Below are 23262 nucleotides of genomic sequence, written 5' to 3' on the forward strand. Positions count from 1 at the left end.
ATATAAATTTTCCACTAACAATAAAAGACCAATTTAAAAGTAATTATCACAATGAGCATGTGCAGAATTCTTCCCTCTTTCAATAAGTAGTTTTGAAAGTAAGTCATTTAAAATTTGTTTGGTTGGGTGTGCTATTTTCAGTATTAAATCTTAAATGTTTTACACCATAATACATATTACCTTCTGCTTCCAAATGCTCAAGCCATTTGTTAAAGTGCTCCCTTTATTACTAACGTCATAAAGCACGATACAAAAACTTAGTACATTGCAATGAATTTCTCAAGAAAAATATTTAATCTTATAGTAATGGGGAAGTTTGTCAAAGGAAACAAAATTCAAAACTCAATTTCATATTTTTAATCTCAAATATCTGATCAAATAAGACAAAATAAGCCTGTTCTACATGATTAAATTGGAACAATGTCTGCCATACAGTTCTTAAACTTATTATAATGTAAAAAATCACACATGACAAGGATTAAAATCAGTAGAAACAAGTTATGATATTCAAACAACAGTATTATAATTATGCAGATAACACCATGCCTTGGCAGGTGTATAAAACAAATCTGAATGTCTGCATGAAACATGGAAATAAAAAATAAAAATTATTGGTAATTTCTTGATCACTTACAAAAAAAAAAAGGAATCAAAGGTATCTACAAAAATGCAGCAATCCTTGAAGGGATGGATGCCCTGCTGGGAGAAAAGATTTTCCAGGGATTAATAAAAAACTCATTTCTTTCTTTTAAATCATATGATATCTTTTAGTGATAACAAGATTTTCAAATTACCTGCTGTGGTAGACATATTGGATGTCAGACTGGCACTATTTTCATTTAGAACCAATTAGACACTATAATAAGTCTGCTGGTGAAAACTACCATATCAAGATAATCATACATGCAGGAGGAGTAATGACAGCACGATTTTCAAGACAGTTCTTATGGCAGGCATACTGGATATAATTGGCACTATCTTCATTTAGAACCAACTAAGAATCATAAGAAATCTATGATGTTGATATATCCATGCATTTGGGAGGAGTAGAGATAACAGTATTTTCAAAATGGCCATATTGTGGGCCAGCTTGCATCATTTTTGTGTACAACCAACTAGACACCATGAAAACTCCTTTGATGAAAACCCCACACATAACTAAAGAGGAGTAGCAATAACAAGATTTTCAAGACGGTCACCATGGTGGTAATACTGGGCATCAGACAAGCACCATTTTGTATGGAAACAACATGACATAAAAGTCCTCTGGTGAAAACCCCATTTTTTGTTTTCAAGGAATAACAATAACATTTTCAAGATGGCTGCAATGGGCGCAATATTGGGTATCAAATTTGTATCATTCCCATTTAGGACCAACTAAACATCATAAGAAGTCTTCTCATGAAAGCACAATGTTGATATGACCAGAAATCAAGAAGAAATAGCAGAAACATGATTTTCAAGATAGTCATTGTCGTGACCATACTAGACTGACACCATTTTTATTTACAACCAACTAGACAACAAAAAGTCTTTTTAAGTACAAACCCAATCCTGATATAACACAAGAAGCAGTGGTAAAAGAAAATATTCAAAACAGTCACTGCGTGGGATCAATGTGTCTACAAAGTTTCATGGTAATCCTCCAGTAGTTTTGAAAGAATGTTCATATCAAACTTGCACTAACACATGGATGGACAAATGTAATACAAACCATCCCATAATCTTTTATGGGTTATGACCAGTATAGCTCAAAAAGAAAAAGAGGGTATCATGAATAAGACTGCATCTGATATCAGTAAAATTTAACCAAAAAAATTTATAAAAAAAAAATGAAGACAAAATTTCTACACAACTTAAACTTAACATTATTAATTTTTGTTACTTACATCTGGAATTTCATACTGAAATCCTGGAATAAGTTTATTTAAAATTACTGGATCTATCTGTACTTCAAAGCTATGTGATAAAATATTTCCTTGTCAAAATATCTGGGATATATCTGTGGTTTGAAATTCTGGATAAAGCTCATTGTGTGATACGGTAATGGGTCTGAAAGATGACTCCTTGTTTGATATTCGAGTATTAATCTGTGTCAAAAATAAACTATTGTTATGAAGCTAAGAGTCCAAGTAATCCCATATTAATTAAACATTTATAAGCTGGTAGAACTTCCAACTATTTTTCTTGCCACTTGCATTACAATAAAGAAATTGTACAGGTTATTCCTTAGTCAGTTGTGTGAACATGAAGCTTTTGATTATGAAGGTTATTTTCAGTGGATATTATCATAACTGTATTTTTACTGCAATTTATTCTTGTCTCAGTATATTTGTATTGTTACAGCAAATTATTCCTATCTCAGTATATTTGTATTTTTAATGCAATTTATTCTTGTCTCAGTATATTTGTATTATTACTGGAAATTATTCCTATCTCAGTATATTTGTATTGTTACTGCAAATTATTCTCATCTCAGTATATTTGTATTTTTACTGTAAATTATTCTTATCTCTGTATTTTCTGTATTTTTACTGCAATATTCTTATCTTAGTATATTTGTATTTTTACTGCAATTTTTTTTTACTTCAGTATATTTGTATTGTATTGTTACTGCATATTATTCTCATCTCAGTATATTTTTATTTTTACTGCAAATTATTCCTATCTCAGTATATTTGTATTTTTACTGTAAATTATTCTTATCTCGGTATTTTCTGTATTTTTACTCCAATATTCTTATCTTAGTATATTTGTATTTTTACTGCAATTTTTTTAATTTCAGTATATTTGTATTGTATTTTTACTGCAAATTATTCCCATCTCATTATATTTTTATTTTTACTGCAAATTATTCCCATCCCAGTATATTTGTATTTTTACTGTAAATTATTCTTATCTCGGTATTTTCTGTATTTTTACTGCAATATTCTTATCTTAGTATATTTGTATTTTTACTGCAATTTTTTTTATTTCAGTATATTTGTATTGTATTTTTACTGCAAATTATTCCAATCTCAATTTGAATGAGATTATGAGTAATACTGTCATTTACCAGTCACCCTTACACAGTTTGCCTCACCCTGTAAGAAATCTAGAAGCAGCTGGGCATGTAGTATAGACTTGGAGACTCTCTGACAATTTCCAAAAGAGATAAAATACCTTCCCAAAAATATACTGCGAAAAGTTGACATATAATACAAGGACAAACAATGATGGTGAAATGCACGCACCCAACCAGCCACAAGGCTAGAAAATACACTTCTGTCATGAACTGTTTCCTTTTACAATACAGGCTACTGATTTTTAACCAAAACTGAAGAGTCAATATAGTGGATGCAACTCCTGATATTTTGGAAATTGTCTATTATTGACAATGTGAATTATGTTTTTATTGTCAAAGTTAAGTAATAATATGTCCTAATACCAATTATACTTGCTTATAAGTCGAGTCCAACTGCAAACTGCATAATGTGCTGGCAGATCTGGATCTGTGCAATTTGTTAGGAATAATCAATAGAACAAACAATATTAACCCTGATCTGCAGGCACATTATACTATTACAGATCAGGATCTTTGTTGTTTGTAGTTTGACTAAACTTATAAACGAGTACAGATGGAACCTGTCACTGAATAAAACTGCACATTTTGGTGACATAGCTGACATTTGTGCAGGAATTTGTTAAACTTTGCCAATACAGAGTTCTTATAAATGGTTATGATGCAACTTTCTTATTTTGTGTGTGCTGGATAACAAAGTGCTAAAGAGAATGTTACACAGATTTTAAGTATTGAAACAATTACAGAAGGAAGGATCAAAGAGATTTGCTATGTACAAGGTAATGGAACCACAAAATAAATTTGGTATGAACCTCTGGCATTTTGAAAATTAATTGTATGAATTTCAACTATTGTGAAAAGTTTTAATAATGAGGTCATAGTGACATAAACAAAGCAAAAAAAACTAGTTTAGTAATCTGTAAATGTTTAAACTTTGCTTCTTGAACAAAAATGTGTTAGGAAAAACAACCTTTATTAGATATTTAGAAAATCATCAGTCTTAAAATTACATTCTTGAAATTATCCTGGTCTTTGATTAAAAAATGTTACTCTCTGAAAAGCTGATTTTATCAAATAATTACTTGAAAAGGAAATGAAAGCTTACTAAGCTGTTGTGATATATCCCAAGATATTCCATAGCAACACAGTTTATATGGCAACATTTTCTACAAGCCATCACATTAACTTGGCAACGCAAATAAATAATGAAAATATGTATTGAATTTTACTACTAGTTTAATTACTAAACAATGATGAACTGATAAATATTAGGTCCAGTGTCACAGGTAGAGAAAATCAACCCCTGACCTAAACTGAAAAGAGAAGAAATGCAATGCTAACCGTGTAAGCTAATGTGACGTGACCCAAGATATTCTGCAACAACAGTGTATATGGTAAAAGTTTCTAAGAGTAATGACACTAACTTGCCAACGCATGTAAACTAACAAGTAGATACTGGATTAAACTTAAACTATGGAGAAATAATACAGATACATTATTCTGCAGCATGAATTCTAAACAACATTTTATACAATGAACTGAATGAAAAGTGGTATGCTTTGATTAAACAATAAAAAAAGTATGGATAATATTTTATAAACAGAATACATTTCATTCTACAAAAATGAGAATCTGAATGAATCAACTATGAACAGATTTCAAACTTAAATAGTAGTCGTGTCCACTCTCCTTAATAGAAAATTGCACAATCAAACAACATGGAAATGTGTAAATAAGACTTAAATAAATTACGGTTCATTTTTTTGAACACAGATTCCTGTGTAACTTGTGCATTACTGCTCATCACAATAATTACTGATTCCAAAAGAAACAAAAGCCCAAAGTGGGCCTCATATAGTTCACCTGGCTTACAGCTACCTCAAAGCAAAATACACGGACAGTGGGACATAAAATTTGTTATTATGATTCTTGCTGACATTGAAAACCTTTTCAAATTTTTCTTTTAAAATATGTCCATATTTGACAGAATATAATTTGTATAAATTTTGAAGTCTTCTATGCCTTGATGCTTTCTGTCAAATTTGGTCAAATTCTGCAAAACATAATTTAAATATTTGTGTTTGTAAGTTGCAATAACAGTAGTCATATTTCATGGCAAATCTGCATCATTTGTAAAGAATGAAATGCCTCTATGCCAGGATGTGCTTTAATTCTGTGCAGCAGTTTTTTCAGAAGAAGTTGTTTTAGAGTTTTTATTTTATCAAAAGCAGATATACTTTACAGCAGATGGACTTTGTTTGAAAGGCCTCTATTCAAGGACATTTTCAGTTGAATTTGGTTAGGTTCTATTCAGTAGTTTATGAGAAGTAATTTTTAGGTCAACTTGTTTATTTATTTTTAGAAACAGCAGCCATATGTGATGGCAGATTGGCATTATTTGTACAAGTCAAAGGTCTTTATGCAAGAATGTTTTCTGTAAAATTTGGTCGATTTTCTTCAGCAGCTTTTGAGAATACTAGGGTTTCCCTATCTTTAGTAATGCTGATCATAAATGATGGCATATTGGCATCATTTGCACAAAAATGAAAGGTCCTCATGTCAGGATCTTTTCTGACAAATTAAGGTTTTATTTTTTATTGCTAGAAATAATATAAGGTTACTGTGTTTTAAGTGTGTGTGCGTGAATGAAAGGTACGGGTTTTAATAGCACAACAGCACAATCATAACTACAGATAACAAATTTCATTCTGATAATACAAGAAGGTCAGGGCTTACACATGTGAGCCCATTGCTATAAGAATGTGACCACAACCCCCCCCCCCCCCCAGTAAAAAAGTTGACTGAGCATGTCAGAGAACAAACTGCATCGGTTTCATGATATGTCATTAAACTACGAAGACAATCCATCAGGGACTTTAGGAAATGTAAACAAATGAAAAAACAAAACTTTAACATAAATTTTCTTCTAACTGACATTGAGCCTAAGTTTAAATGGGGGGGGGAGTGAACATGTAAGAATGAATTGTCCCAACTTTATAATGATTCATTCCAAGTATGAAGAAAATCCACCATGTAGTTTAAGAAATGTCAGCAAATGAAAACATTTCAATGAAAACCATAATGTAAATTTTCGTCACTGTCAAAGGGTAAGCAAGTAGGTCGTATAATGATCTTAGCTTCATAATGACTCACATAAAGTATAAGGAGATTCTGTCAAGGTTTAGAAAATATGAGAATGAAAAAATGTAACTGAAAACCTTAACACAAAGTTCCTGTGAGTGACCTTTACCCCAAGGTAAAAATGGTGAGTAATAATGGCAGCATTTGACAAATATAGGGACATTATCGGTATCAATTTAACAAGCCTCATGACAATATGTTCTTTGTCAAAAAAAGTCTGGTCAAATTCTGTTCACTTTTTTCTAAGAAGTAGCTGTTTTACATCTTCATTAACCAGGTTCCAATAACACTATCTATACCCTGGTGGATTGAACAGATATATTGGTGCTTTGCCCTAGTGACATCAGTTGGAATTCATGAGTTGCCTCCCTTAGTATGCATTGCCAACTAACCAATAGCATTATGCATTGTACATCTGCCACAAGTATGACTATGTACCATAGGGAAACCATTACACGTCTATTTGAGTGAAAGGTATTTGTGGAAACACGGACCAGCACTGAAAAATTACTTATTTATCAGTACATTCAAGTTGCTTGGTCCTCTTGTCTCGATCACATAGGAACAGTGTTCAAATTTGAATTTAATTTTTTTTAATTGGATGTGGTGATTTGCCACAACATACAATGAAATTCACAGACCCAAAGCACAGAAATGTTTGCTCATTACACCAAGGTGTAGATAGGTTTACTGGAACCTTGGTTAGCAAAGATGGTTGTTTTAAGGTTTTTCTATTTCTAGAAATGATGACCACATTTAAATGGTGACTCATCAAAATTTGTAAACCCTGAAAGGCCTTGGGCCAAGTTGCTCTTTGTCAAATTTAGTCAAATTCTGTTCAGTAGCATTTGAGAATTTGTTTTCAGGTTTTTCTATTTTGAGTGACAGTGGCCATAACAGATTGTGGATTTGTATTATCTGTATAAATCTTAAATTCTTTGCCAGGATACATTCTATTAGATGCACTAAAATTCTGGTAAAATTTTTAAAAAAGAAATTATAAAAAAATTATATTCCTACATTTTCATGGCATCATTTTAACAAACCTAAAAGGCCTAAGTACCAGGTTGATTTCTATCACCTGTGCTCAACTTTTGATCAGTAAGTTTTGAGAAGCTGGTTTTGCCTTCAGTAATGGTGGTCAGATCTGATTGTGTATTGTGTATTGGTATGATATGCACACAACTGAAAGGCCTTCATGCTGATATGTTCTCTGCCATGTCTGGTTGAAATTGGTCCAGTGATTTTGTTATAAGTTTAAATATCATTTGTTAATGAACAATGGAATAATGAAGCATGATACAGTGAGGACCCTATCACTAGCTCACTTTGCTATGTGAGCAAATCATGCAACCTAGGATTTGTTCCATCATCAAATTCAAAATTAATAAAATCCAAATAAATCACCTTTTTAAATGAGCAAAGAAATCCAAATTATGGTTTGTAACTTGCTCAATGATAAAATGAATTATGAGTAAAGTTATACATACTCTATTTATTATGGAAACACCTGCTGTTTGTCATTCACATTATTGTGGATTATGGATACATTAATATCTGCCATTCCTCAAGTTATGGATTACGGATGCACTGCTATTTACCATTCCTCCTGTTGTGAATTATGAAAACATTGGTATCTGCCATGTCCTTTGTTATTTTATGTATAAATTGCTATTTGCCATTCCCCCTGTTGTGGATCATAATACACTGATATCTGCCATTCTTCATGTTGTGGATTACTGATATAATGCAATTTGCCATTCCTCCTGTTGTGGATTATGTATACACTATTTGCCATTTCTCCTGTTGTGGAGTATGGATACACTGCTATTTGCCATTCCTCCTGTTATGGATTATGTATATACTGCTATTTGCCACTCCTCTAGGTTGTGGATTATGTACATACTGCTATTTGCCACTCCTTCTGTTGTGGAGTATGGATCAACTGCTATTTGCCACTCTTCCTGTTGTGGAGTATGGATATACTGCTATTTGCCATTCCTCCTGTTGTGGATTATGTATATACTGCTATTTGCCACTCCTCCTGTTGTGGAGCATGGATATATTGCTATTTGCCATTTCTCCTGTTGTGGAGTATGGATATACTGCTATTTGCCATTCCTCCAGTTGTGGAGTATGGATATACTGCTATTTGCCATTCCTCCTGTTGTGGAGTATGGATATACTGCTATTTGCCATTCCTCCTATTGTAGAGTATGGATATACTGCTATTTGCCATTCCTCCTGTTGTGGAGTATGGATATACTGCTATTTGCCATTCCTCCTGTTGTGGAGTATGGATATACAGTTATTTGCCATTCCTCCTGTTGTGGAGTATGGATATACTGCTATTTGCCACTCCTCCTGCTGTGGAGTATGGCTAGACTGCTATCAGCCATTTTCCCTACTGAGGATTATGGATGCACTATTTGCCATTCCTCCTGTTGTAATTTAATCCACCTACTCAATATACTACTGACCAAATCTGTGTGCATTTTATTATGATTATGATCCAGATGCAATGAACTCTCAGCTATAGTTTTGTTACAGAATTGACCTCAAATGTCTTCTTCCATTTTATACATTTTAATATTTTGGGTAAAATCATTTTGATTATTCATTTGTTTACCATCCTTGAATTCATAAAATGTTCAAGATTAATAGATACTTTACTCAGAACTTTGATAAAAATATATCCAAAGCTATTTATAACAATGGCATTTAAGTTTCAGTTCTGGTCACTTTGCCACTTCAAAATATTCCGCACATTTTTTGAAAGCTTTTTCTTGGTTGGAACTAAATTTTCTAATTATTATGTTTAGGGTGAAGATCTGAGTCATTTAATTGAAAGGGTTAATGAATTTCAGGCCAGGTTACCAAACTCCTGTGTAATGTTTATGTAATCAAAGGTTTCACTGACAGTGATGTCATGTCAGTATGATATGCTGCATGTACAATGTGTTTACCATCACAACTGCCTGACAAGTAATATCTAAGTCTTGCCATCCCTAAACAACAAATACAATAAAAAATATGTGATACAAAATTTCACATGGATACTTAGGAAGCTAAAAAGCCTCCATTTAAATTCAAACTACATCATTTATATATTCACAAACCATAAGAAAATAGCTTATTTGCAGACTGGTATACGTGTATGATATAGCTGGCAAAGGACACCAGAAGTAAGAAAATGTCCAGAACTAGTCTCACAGAACCCTGGATTTCACTGGTTCCTCTGAATAGAGGTAAGTCTGAAGATTACACTTGCTCACTTTTCATCTACCCTCAGGCTTCACCTTTGTTGAGTCATAGACTCGTATTAGCTCTGCCTGTTGAAAGAACAAGGGTTGTTAGAGCACACTCAAAAAGTTGCCTCTTATAGGTCAATAATTTCTTTTGCAAATTTAAAGTGACCTACAAAATATATTATGTTAAATTACTTGCTCTAATAAAACTCATCCAATGAACAGTTTGTAAAATTTCTTTGAAACACATATTTTTGTATACGTGTATTTCAAATAAAAGAACAAAATAAAAAAAGGAAATAAGAAAACATACACATTTTGCTTAATATCACTCAGATAAAAAAAAAAAAAACAGCCTTTAGGAGAATTAGTGTCAATATTTTTTGTAGTTTGTTATGGCAGCCATATTTGCAGTCATATTTTTATTCAGGAAACTAAACAACATAATCACTCTTCAGATGAAAATATCATGTTAATACAGCTTTCCATTTAGGAGTAGCAATAACAAGATACTGAAGATGACTGGTCTGTTGACCATACTAGATGTTAGATTGCCATGAATTTTATTTAGAACCAACTAGATATCACAAGCAGTCTTCTTGTGAGAACATAATGTCAATATGGCTTTCTTTCTAGGAGGGGCTTCAATAAGGTTTTGTGGTGGCCATTATAGAACACAGTGTCGATATGGCTTTCTATCTAGGAGGGGCACCAATAAGGTTTTGTGGTAGCCATTACAGAACACAGTGTCGATATGGCTTTCTAGGAGAGGCTCCAATAAGGTTTTGTGGTGGCCATTACAGATATAACATTAGGACTATCTTCAGTAAACCAGTAGAGCTAAGGCTTGCATGAAAACATTTGACTAGGAATGCTAATAAGCCAATTACAGATAATTCCTGTATTGCTTAAAAAGGATTCTGCTTTTTTTTCAGTTTGGGAATTAACCTATGCTACATACATTTATGTATGTTTGTATGTAAGTGCTTGCAGGTATTTATGTAATAAGGATGTATTCTTAGTAAATTTTGGTCTGTTGAATACATCAGTGACTAAAATTCTTTGTTTCTTTACCTGCCTGTGACATGTAGAGAAATATCAGGAGTAGCCTTTGCTTGCAATCAAAACCACCTCTGCTTTTTTAATGTTTAAGCCAGACAAAAACTTGAATGTTTTAAAAAGGCACCATGTTGCAGAGGAAAACCCCCAAACAGTACAAACAAGTAGTATGCAGACTAGAGTACTATCTGGATTGAATAATATATCAATTAAATCATATCCAAGCAAGGAAAAAATATGCCATTAACTGAAAGTAACTTTCGATGACAGTGATGGTGCATTTTGTCACATGATCCAGTCACAAGACAGGTTAGTTTTCATGAATGAAATTCAAAATTGCTGCTTCAGCAACAGAACAGGATTTTGTTTTTCCATGCAAAAGTCTAAGATTACTCTGACTGGCTTTGATAGCTACACATGACTTAACTGCCTGCTCTGCATTTAATATTTATTGTATATACTCAATTATAAGTCAAGTTAAACTGCAAACAACAAAAATCCCTATCTGCTGTAGCATAATGTGCCTGCAGATCAGGGTCTATGTTGTTTGTTCTATTGATTATTCCTAACAAAATGCACAGACCCAGATCTGTTGGAGCTTATGGAATGGCAGATCTGGATTTGGGCAGTGTGCAGTTGGAGTACATATGGCAAATTTCGCAGCACTAAGTGAAATACTAAATAGTCAAATACTGAACCAATAATAACTGCTGCTTACTACAGTAAACTGATGCTCTATCCAATCAATATTTCTGTTTTTAAACACATACTGAACAAAATTACAAGATAACTATTTACCATTTGTTGAGATTAATAATATAAATTGAATGTTCAATTCTGAGATGATAATGGGAGGATTACCTGATGAATTGGTCCATGCTCTTCCTGTGAAAAGGCAAACCCATCTGAAAAATATTAACGTTTCTTTATTTCTAATATGTTCATCTATGTCCTAATTAATTAAAATACGAGAAATATTTTGTACATAGCTTTTTTTAAAAAGAATAACAAATACTATATAGCATTAAACATAATCTGCTCTGAAAAATAGATAATTCTGATTATTTAAAAAAATATGGAAGTTCTATTTTCATTATTATTTTTAAGAACTGTATTGCTCCTTGAAATTAAAATAGATAACTGCACCTGACCGATTGGGATTGATTGACAGACTACTGGAGAGTACAATCCAAATGACGTTAAGTAAGCATAAAGCTTAAGTTTGAATGTAATGATTAACAATCTATGCTTTTAAATTTTCTTAAATGCTAAGACTAAATAGCGGAAAGGATCCAAAGAAAGAAAATCTGGGTAGCCAGTTCCATAAATTTAAAGCAAAATATGGGTTTTTAGGGCAAAGCTAGGTCACTGCTACTGCAGAAAGCCTTATTCAACTAAATTTTCCACAAGGCATCACATAATCCAGAAGTAATGTCTATTTTTTTTGTCCATGAAGCCACTACACAGCAAATAATTCCAAAGATTTGGGTAGAAGATGGTCTAAGTTTGGAGTAATGGTGAGCAAATACAAAAGGAACAAAAAGGCCCAAATGGGCCTGAGATCGCTCACCTAGATTGCACATCTGGCTGCCATCAGCCATACAGTGCAGTGCAAAAGCAAATAGCCAGGTAATCTTGCCAATGAAGATGCTATCTGTCAATTTGGTTCAGTTCTACTGAGTAATTTATGATAAATATTTTTTGTTGTTTCTAGTTTTCGAAACATGACCATATCTGTTGGTCAGTTTATATAATTTGTATAATCTTGAAATGCCATCAGGCTTTCTGTAAAATTTGGTCAAATTCTGTTGAGTGGTTTCTGAAAATAAGTTAATATTTTTGGGGTTTTATTCTTAATAATTGTAGCAATATTTGAGAATAGATCATCAGTTTTAGAAATAATGCATTTTTCCCATTCTCTCCACATTTGGAGTTTTTGTTCAAGCATTTTTATTTTATTTTAGTGAAGGCAGTCCTATCTGATGATCGATGGGCACTGTTTGTATAAAGACTGAATGCCACAATAGTTTTTTCTCAAATCTGGTTCGGTTCTGTTTTTGTGGATTGAAAGAAGATTATTCATAAGGTCTTTGTGGCAGCAGATCATCATCATCATCTATGCAACTTCAGATGTCTTAGTGACAAAATCCTTTTTTTTATGTGATCGAATGTTCATGAGTAGTTTCTGAGATTAAGTTAGTTTTAAGGCATTTCTATTTATAGGAATGGCAGATGGAGTTGCTTCTGGATTAATATCACCTGCATAAACTTGAAAGGCCTTCATTCATTCCAGAACTGTAAAACGTTGGTAAACAGGCTTGTTGAGTGGCCTTTGCGAAGTTGAAAACAGCACCCGCTGAATTATGCAAAACTTGCAATGCAAAACATATGCAAGGCCACAGCATATACTCAAATGGCCTATGGCCAGGTTGGATAAAAACTGCATCAATTTTTGCTAAACAAAAAAATGTTTATCTTAAAAAATGATGACTAATATACTGGCCAGATTAAACTGCCCCTGACACATGCACAAGCCTCCAGATACCAAAATAATGTAACAAAGTAAATATACCCATCCGATAACTAGGATTTGCGAACAGTTCCCGATTTTCTATGAAAGGTTAAAAATGAAGAGCAATTATTGATTCAAGAGAAACAAATTTTCTGCTGAAAAATATGGAGTTCAATATTTAGAATTATTTTTTAAAAATATATATTGTAATGATATACCATAAGGAATGGAACCCAAACTGGATAGATAAAATGGATTACATGTACTTTAAAAGTTCCCAGATGGTAGGATTTAGTTATATAAAACCTATCCATTGCCAGTGTCTGTGGTTGGTGTTGTTGTTATAGGGGTTAACGCCACTTTTTAGCACAAGATAGGCTATACATGGCGGCCAGTACAAATGGTGGAGGACGAATCCTGGAAAACTCCAGAAAGAACCAACAACCCATGAGAAGCTACTGGCAAGCTTTCTCACATACCCACACTGGCCGAGCTAAGTGTCTGTGGTATCAAGTCTCGTAAATGTACACCATAAAAATACAATAAAACTTCTTTAGTATTTTTTTTAAATACTGTTAAAAACTAATTCACTTTCCTTCTACTATGATATAATTATCTCACAGTTGGAACTGCTTTTTCTGGCAGACAAAAAATATCAAAAACCAAAAATATACTGCAACTTTTTGGCCTTACAAGATATCTTGATGATGCTAGCAGCTTGTATGACGTTTTCTAGACTACATTTGACCAACTGGCAAACAACATCAGGACATAATTGACTATATTTGACCAACTGGCAAACGACATTAGGACATGATCTGACCAACTGGCAAATGACATTAGGACATGATTGACTACATTTGACCAACTGGCAAACAACATCAGGACATGACTGACTACATTTGACCAACTGGCAAACAACATTAGGACATGACTGACTACATTTGACCAACTGGCAAACGACATCAAGACATGATTGATTCAGAGCTCATATCACTCACTTAATTTTCCAGAGACAATTTTAACATTTAAGGAAATGAAAACACATTGCATAAAATATGGTCCAAAACACGACTTGTGGAGTCGCACAACCCTGGGCCATAAAAATGGACCTAGTTCTTTGAACTTTTCTGGGAGACATGTCCTCAAAACAGTCTCGTACTATTCTGGCTTTGGATACTTTTCAAGTTCCCTGCTAACAATAATTAATGTAAATAAACAAACAAAAAAATATGAATATGTCACGAGAACATTCATTAAAATCTTCCCCCCAAAATCTGACTTGATCAGTTTTAATGTGGTATTCTATCCAATGGTCTGATCTCAAATTAATCACTTGCTTTAATGTTTCCCCATCCTAAGACTGGCACTCTGTTTCTACTAGCAATGAGAGGTTGGAGATCTTCTGGTGACTGGTTTATATTATTTCATAGTTTAAAGGAAACACCATTGAAAAATGAACTTTCTTCCCTTTGTAATCAGAGTGTGAACTTGCAGATACATAACTAAAATCAGTGTGCTCAACTTTCATCATGAACCTAAATGTTTTTTGTTTTCTTTGTATTGCTTTGGGTACATATGGTAAGATATTGCAAGCAATTACTGTATATACTTGCTTATGAGTCCAACTTTGAACTGCACAGATGCAGATCTGTCATTGCATAATGCTCCAGCTGATCTTGGTCTGTGAAGTTTGTTGTAATCAGCAGAACAAACAACACAGACCCTGATCTGCAGGTGCATTTTGCCATGGCAGATCTGGATCTTTCTTGTTGGACTTGACTTATAAGTGAGTTGAGACAGTATGACTAGAAGAAACATAAAGAGATAAAAATGTTTTAAATGGATGTTAAGAAAAATAAAGACAAGCAGATCATATGCATAAGCTGTAAAGTAGAAAATTCCTGCATTCATTATCAAAACATGTAATGAACCCCAATAAACAACTAAATGCATAGGTGAAAATTAAAAAAGTTTTCTAAAAAGGTTATGGGTGACATCATAGGGCTCTATTGGGAAAAAAGGTTCTGGATATCTTAGGGAAAGTAACTGATGGAGCATACAGAATTTTTTGCCATAATAATGTTCGTCTTAGCTCTATCAGACAGTTGCCAGGTATGACTAAACAAAAGTATGCATACCTATAATCATAAATCATTGAGTTTATTTTCACAAAGTCTATTAAATTGATTAAAAACTTCAAAGTATCCAGCATACTTAAGCAAGACATGCACAAGTAATCTCCCCTTGAAGTGCTAACAAAATGCCATAGACAAGTAGTCTCCCCATGACAGAATACTAAAAAAAAAAGCAAAAAACCTCATATTATTTATTGTATTAACATTGTTCCATGATGATATATCAAAACCTGCATTTCTTCAGGATCAAAATAAAAAAGCATGGTAGTTAGGGGTAAACAACAGACATATAACACATATTGAGATGATACATAGAATATGACATGATACATTATTAATTCACAAATCAATCTAATAGTCTTTTTGTCTTTCAAAGGTCTGACTTCGGTGGGGTAGTATTGTTTTACATGTTGACATTTTGATTGTACTTCCAGTTTGTTGATTACGAATATGGACTTATCATCTGTTCATTTACCATTCTCATCCTTGACAAGAAAAAAACCCATAAAAACTTCCAAACATACTACCTGTTAGTTATCAGTGATTTTAATTCAACCTTTCAAGCCATTTCAGGCTGCTCTATTTGATCAAATGCAATACTCCTAATTGTCACCACACCCTTTGCTATGCAATGCAAAAATGAAATAAATAATTCTTATATTTCATGTCTTCACTTAAATTTGGAAGGCACGACAGTGTTATCTTCAAAAGAAAATAGTGCAATTTCTTTGACTAAGGAAATCTTATCTAGAACAAATCCAAGTGTGGAGATGACTAAGAACACGATCCATCACATTGTACTTACTGACAGTGCAAAATGACTGCCACGGCCACATGGCAATTGCTTCAATCAGTAAAAAAGGGAATTACTGACAACACCCCCTTTCCTTCAACAAATTAACAAGGTGACCTTAACTCATTTGGTTTGGAATTTGCCCCATTGCCGATTCTGCGAATTTTTTCTATCCCACTGACAGAATCAGTTGCTGATTATATATGAACATAACAGAAGACATTACAAACTTGTTCCCCATGTATGACTTATGTACCTTACAGATCAAGTAACAGCTGCTTTTGTGAGAAGCTTACATTATTTTGTGTCTATTAGGGTCTATTTTTGATGCATTGCTTCTCGTGTATCAGCAGTGAGTAAGCTACAGATAGTTCTGATTGGTTGTCATGGTCTTCCATGGACATGAGCAACAAATAACAACCAATCAGAACTGAATGTCACATGTTTCACTGTGTGACAGGAGAGGTATAGCCTTCAAATTAATCCAAGATACAAAACAAAGCTTCATACAAAACTGGTTATTAAATGATCTGTAAAATATCTAATTCAGACATGGGGTAGAAGTCTGGAATGTTTCCTTTATCTTGATATATGCTATCAGTGGCTCAGCATGCTGATGGCATGGAATTGGCAGGGACAGGGTGGGGTGGGTGGGGGCAGATCTCAAACCAAAAGTTAGTCACCTTAAGTTAATTTTTAGAAGTGGGTATTTGTCAATATTCCTAATTTTTTTAAAGATCAGACAGAACTGAGTGCAATTGCCTGCAACAGTTGTTTCCACTTCATCTTAAAGAAAAAAACAGCAAACAACTAATAATTATTCCTGACTGCGGAAGTTTAAAGTTACTTGTATAGAGTAAGTATAATTTTGTATTGATTCTTCACCTCTTGTATCAATTATGGTATCAATATGGAAAATATTTCAATGTATCAATATATCAATTAATCATTTCAACTCTTGAAGTATCACAACATAATGGTTAGATGAAAATCAAAAGTCTTGTTAACAGACACTCAGTATTAATTTATGTAGAAAATATATGTATGTTGAAATGTGATTAAAAATGATAATTATTTCTATTTCCATTTGAAAACATGAATAATTTGAATATATTAGTTATAAGTTTCTGAACGTAAATACACTAGAATAATTTTTCTTACAAGATATGCATGCAAACAAATGGATGATTTATGACCAGTTTCTGGGTAGCAGAAAAGAAAGAAATCTAGAGTAAATAATATACATTTAGGATGAAAAAGGCATTAGAAGGTGCATCTTGTCAAAGCAAATCCTAGCATATCAGGATACAAGCTTTGGAAATATAGTAATAGTTACCAAAGTCTATATCCACTACAGTAGCTGATGTAAGCGATATAAAACACTCAAAAGCTTTAACACACTCTTGACACTGTTGATGCCAACAGCAGTTTTGTCATTACCAGAAAAGTGTTACATATCACTTACCATTCATATTTTTTATATCTACTTAGAAGTCAAGTCTAACTGCAAACAATATAAACCCTGATCTGCCACCACATAATGTGCCAGAAGATCAATGTCTAAGTTGATTGTTCTCTTGATGACTCCTAACAGACTGCACAGACCCAGATCTGTCTGTGCATTATAAAATGGTACATATGGGTCTGTGCAGTAAGACTTATAAGCAAGTACACAGGGTAGGTTTAACAAAAATTGTTTATGAATGACCTCAAATTAAAAAGTTTTCTTTAAAAAAATCCCTAGATAGTTAAGTGGAAATATATTATTTTTGATTCACAATCACACAACTATATATGCATGAAATCCAGTTACATTTGGGCCTGAAAACAAATTAGCCTTCAAAATCTGTTTTCAATATCTTAAGATCAACACATACCTATCATTTTACAGTATTTTTTCTTAAACAAAACTTGTCCAATTAAATTAAATTATAATGAACTTATTTACAATATGGACTCACAAAAAAAGAAGTTGTTTTTCATGTCCTGACCACTTCTGTTATAATTTGCCAGCAGTGGTCATAGGGGCCCTGGGTGGCAGAGTGGTCAAAAGTGCTTGTTATTACCAACTACCACCAACTCACCTTTGTCCATTTGGGTTGGAGTCTTGGGCTAGGCCAGTGTGGGCATGTGAGAAAGCTTGCAAGTAGCTTCCTGAGGGTTGGTGGTTCTTAACAAAGGTTTTCGAGGTTCTTCTTCCATAAGTTATACTGGCTGCCAATCTTGCACTGAGAAATGGTATTAAACCCAGAACAACAACATCAACAACATGTTACAGTGGTCATCACAAATGTTTTAAATGACACACTCTGATGTGTGACTCTCAATGTTGAATAAGATGTACATGTATTGGCAAATAATTTGCAAGATTACCACAAAAATTCCATAGAAAATCAAACCATATTCTTGCTTATATGTCAGGTCCAACAACAAACAAATAGACCCTGATTTGCTGTCACATAATGTGATGGCAGATCGGGGTCTATGTTGCCTGGTCTATTCATTACTTCTGATAAATTTTAAAAACCTATATTTGTCAGTGCATTTTTCTATAACAGATCTGGGTCTATGCAGTGTGCAGCAGGATCTGAATATATATGGCGCAAAGTAAAGTATGTTTTCACCAGTCTCAATAAGATAAACACATACAGGTGCACTGTGTCATGATTGATATATCCCTGTCCTCAATACATGACTTGTAGCTTTAGCCCAATACACCACTTCGGTGGTCTAGTGGTCGGTGGCCTAGTGGTTAGAGCGTCTGCCTCGGATGCAGGAGGTCGTGGGTTCGATCCCCGACCCAGTCATACCAAAGATTTACAAACATGGTACTAACAGCTGCCTTGCTTGGCACTCTGCATTAAGGTTAGTGTCAGGACTGGTTGGCCTGGTGTCAGAATAATGTGACTGGGTGGGACATCATGCTACATGTCTGTGGCATGATGCCCCAGTGCTAGACATCACTATAAACTGCCACAATGCAGACATCATAGCAATATGACTGAAAAGTTGTTATAGCTACATTAAAAATCCAGAACACATCACATTAGCCCAAAACAAATGTTATCCAACACTGTAAATTCAAACATGTGCTGCAACAACTAATGTTGTAAGACAAACTGACTTCAGAACACAAAATATAATCAGAAATCTGATATTGCATATTGCCAAGAACCCTATTCATGAGTCACATCAATTCTGAGAAAACATTTTTCATTTACCACAGATAACATCTAACAACAGGTACCACAGTACAAACTCCGTGCAGAGAAACTTTTGGAAATAGTAAGAATAGTTTAACTCACCATAATGTCTAATTACTGTAAAAACTGAGTTGAAATATTGAATATGTATGTAGGTATAGGGTTCAATAACGTTAACATGATCATGGCTATGTCGTGCCAGTTAAAAGTCGTGTTTAAAAAAAAATGTACAAATTGTAACACAATTCAGAAAGCTAAATCCATCCAAAATAAACATGTAGTCTACAAAGATAAAAGGTAAATATGTTAAAATTCTTTAAAAGATAAAAAAAAAAAATGGGAAAAAAATATATAAAATCCTTAAATTACAGAGTCAAAATCTATTATATAAACTGCATTCTTTAAAATGTGCTGGATGTTTTGTTTGTCATTTTGCTACACTGATTTAACCAATAATTTTTGTTTGCACTCAGACATATATCTGACTATATGGTGAGTTTTAAATTGAAACAATCATGCTAATTAGAGCTTGACTAGCCAAACCCTTTAGACATTAATAGATGTCAATGGAGTTTTCTCCCTTTTCCATTAAACCAACACAGGCAGCTGCATGATTACCATTTTAATGCGATTGCTATTGATGTTGGACTTGTATTACTGTTATCTTTAAATCATTTGTATCTTTTCAAAGGTAGAAAGCTGAGAAAATGAAGAATAAAGAAAATCACTATCTACATTGCATTATATTTAATAATGGCTACAAGTGTTCAAATCAAAAGCATAGCTGAATTTACTGCTGAATGTCTTCAGGAGAGAAAAATGTGTTCTAAAACCTCACTCCAGAAGGAAACAAAGCTGCTCTAATTAGTGAATTCATTTAAATCTGACTTATTTTACAGATTTGCTGACCCAAGGGAGGGTCACAAACTGCGACATTACTAGTCAAATCAAGTCAAAGACAAAATATGATTTAATTCTAAAGTGCAAAACCGATCATGATTAACTGTGGATTCCTGTCTACTCCAGCCAAGAAGGTTGGTCACATTCTGCCTTTGTGACCCAAGTTCAATATTTATACAGTACAGGTCTCCATCTTACAATGCCACCCCCTCCACTGAAATGGTGGTTGCCCTTCATGATGTGGATAAAGGGAAAAATGTATTACTTTAGTGTCATGCAAGTTTCTGATCAGGGGTGGCCGCTCATGTTAAGGGCCTCTCCAGAAGCTGACCACCGTATATGAATTCAAAGTTCAAACGTGATGAATGCAATATAACAGTATGAAAGTGTGGTAAGTGTTAGATTTCAGTTTGAATTTGATTTCTGCCCTTTCCTAAGGTTAATGTATTCATTAGAAGAAAATGCTTCCAAAGAATTGTTGCTCTTCTTTGCACAGATTATGAAGATCACAGTGCTTTATGTCAGCAAATAATTTTGTTTTGTCAGCAAATTCAGGAAATTTTTGCCACAAAATGTGTTTGAATTAACTTATTTTCAATATGCAGTACCATATGATTCTATTAGCTTAGATGCCGATTTTTGTGAATGTAATTGTCATAATAAATTTGGGTTTATCTTATGCATGTAAAACATTTGTTATTTATAGTTTTAGGTCATCTAGGTGCATAAGCTTCATCCATAAATTTGCTAATTTGCAGATATTTGTTCTTTGCAGATATTTGTTCTTTGCGGATATTTGTTCTTTGTGCCAGATCTAAACTGAGTCAAAAGGTTAGTGTTGGCTGGAGGTTGTGAGGTGCTAGATGAGAGAATACAGTGCTTCAGCTAGGAATTTTTTACAGAGGGGAGAGCAAAAGAGGTATATTAATGGCACTTTTTAGGATAAAGGGTCCATTCTTGCAATAAATGACTTTAGGACAATTATGAAATTTAAAATTTTATCTTAAATTTAGAATTTCATCTTCTCACAAGAAGAAACAATCTAAAGTTCATGAATACATTTATCTTACATTAAAATAAACTGAAAATAAATAGGAATAAAAAAAAAAGAAATTTATTTGGTGTTTGGTGATTTGGCGAGAGGCAGAGGGGAGGGCTTTAAAAAGGGCAAGAGGGTGTGAGACTGAAGGGTAGTGTGGGCAGTAGGGGATGAGCCCCACTGTTTTAATCTAGCTGAAGCATTGCAACAATATTCCAAGAGAGAACAAAGCAAACTTACGTGACGGGGTGGGTGACGGAGCTAAATAAGTAAAACCAAGAAAAAGATGTAAACCCAAAAAGAAAAGAAATAGATGAAACAAACAAAATCAATATAGCGGTTGCATGCCTTGATAAATTTAATACATTTTATATGAAATGATTACTCCTATAAGGTGTATCACATGACGAAAATGTCTAATTAATAAACTTAGAAAAGCTGTTCCATTTAAACATGTAAAGATACTGTGATTTTGCAACAAATGGCTGGAAAACTTTGTTCAGAACACTGGGAAAGTTAAATTTGATGCAACTTTTCATGAGTTATAAACAAAACATGAAAAAAATTGTTTTTAGGTCAAATGTCTTTGCAGTCAATATATTGAACAAATGGAAACGTTTCTTGACTTTTTTCAGCTTGTCATGCTTGACATGATATTGCATGTGTTCAAATTAGAAAATATGACATTGGTTTGTCAATTATGTCATGTGAAATATTATAACATCAGTTATCACTTACGCATTATGACAGATTAAGTTGTAGTTAAAGATCATTTATCCAGATAATCACTATTATGAACATTTCAATCATCCAGACTGAGTATATATCAAATGATTCTAAATTGTGTTCCTTTCTCCATTAATAATACGCTAGACAAAATCTGTTTCAATATAGGTGGATAACTGACATTTCACTACAGCAATTTTGCTTGTAATCTTTAAGAGTCAACCAAACCTGACCTGGAAATAAATAAAACTCGTATGTTTATGCTTGAGATTTTGTTTCAACTAATAATCACAAATAACATTACTTTTGAGAGCTTGTTTCAGACCAGCTGATGTCCACCATCAAATCAATCCCCAGGTCAGAATTTCAACAAACATAACTTGATTTTGGAACTAAAACTAAAATGTTGCATGAAGACAATTTACAAATTATATAAATGATATCAGTAAACTGCTTAAGTCTATTATACATTGCATATATTAGTCTTTGTAAACAATCGTAACAATTTTCTTTTGGGCCAGTACTAAGTTTTGTTTCCTTTTTAATAATCTTTTTGTGGATATAAAATTTATATATACAAATATATATGCAAAAACAAGAGTGCCTTAAGCAGCACATGATATGTCCATCTACTGACCTTTTCCCTACTAATGACCTTGAACTCTAAGTTTGAGACTTGATTTCTGATAAGATGTGGATCTGGTGAAAGTTTAATCATAATACATGTTAAAAAGTCATTGCTTGGATAAGAAAACATGCCACTAACATACATTATCCCTTTTTGTGACCTTGACCTTGAGACAGAAGGTACAACGGTGAAATCAGACTATATCACAGACTAGACTTTCGTTAAAATACTTTCAATGGTTTAAAACATTATACTCATACATGGTCAGAGCTCACTGATTTATATCTTTGCTTGGCATGACCTTGACCATTAGGCATGTGCCATGGCTATGTGACATACTTTATAGTCCTGATATATAACTTGTTACATTTTCATTAAAATAACTTCAGGGTTTAAAAGATTGTTTAGGACAAGGACACATTTTAAAATCACATTTTCCCTTGTAGTGACCTTAACCATGAGGCTGGGGACATGGCCACTTTATGCAACAAACAATCTATATATGATATATAACTTTCATCAAAATATCTTTAGTGATTTAAAGCTTATAATCCAGACAAGAGTAATTACATTCTCCCTTGCTATGACCTTGACCTTATGATGGGGACATATTTATTGCATGAGACACACCATCTATACATGATATATAAATGCCAAAAGCTATCTCCAAATATGTTAAGTACTTCAAAATTTATACCCTGGAAAAAGACACAATTACACTTTTCCTTACAATAAACTTGACCTTGAGAAAGGAGGCATGGCTATGGCATGTGACACCACCTAGCCATGACACATATCCAGACATAGTTTCATG

General features: G+C 33.4%; 1 protein-coding gene across 3 annotated transcripts in view; it reads right to left on the minus strand.

Annotated features, from left to right (window-relative positions):
• Window positions 1-342: 342 nt before the first annotated feature.
• The window catches only part of LOC149796878 (putative phospholipid-transporting ATPase IA), a 194715-nt gene continuing 171795 nt past the window's right edge, over window positions 343-23262 (minus strand). For 2 of the 3 annotated variants that reach the window (XM_089961527.1, XM_089961528.1), the window contains exons 39-41: window positions 21335-21355; window positions 11371-11414; window positions 343-9534 (exon numbers count right to left, since the gene is read on the minus strand). In XM_089961527.1, the coding sequence (XP_089817653.1) occupies window positions 9481-9534; window positions 11371-11414; window positions 21335-21355 (119 nt within the window). In that variant the 3' untranslated portion in view covers window positions 343-9480. The remainder of the gene's footprint in view (window positions 9535-11370; window positions 11415-21334; window positions 21356-23262) is intronic. The other variant, XM_089961529.1, reaches the window with a different exon arrangement.

The sequence above is a fragment of the Sinohyriopsis cumingii genome, chromosome 6 (assembly GCF_028554795.1).
Source record: "Sinohyriopsis cumingii isolate HCF-2022 chromosome 6, ASM2855479v2, whole genome shotgun sequence".
Classification (NCBI taxonomy): Eukaryota; Metazoa; Mollusca; class Bivalvia; order Unionida; family Unionidae; genus Sinohyriopsis; species Sinohyriopsis cumingii.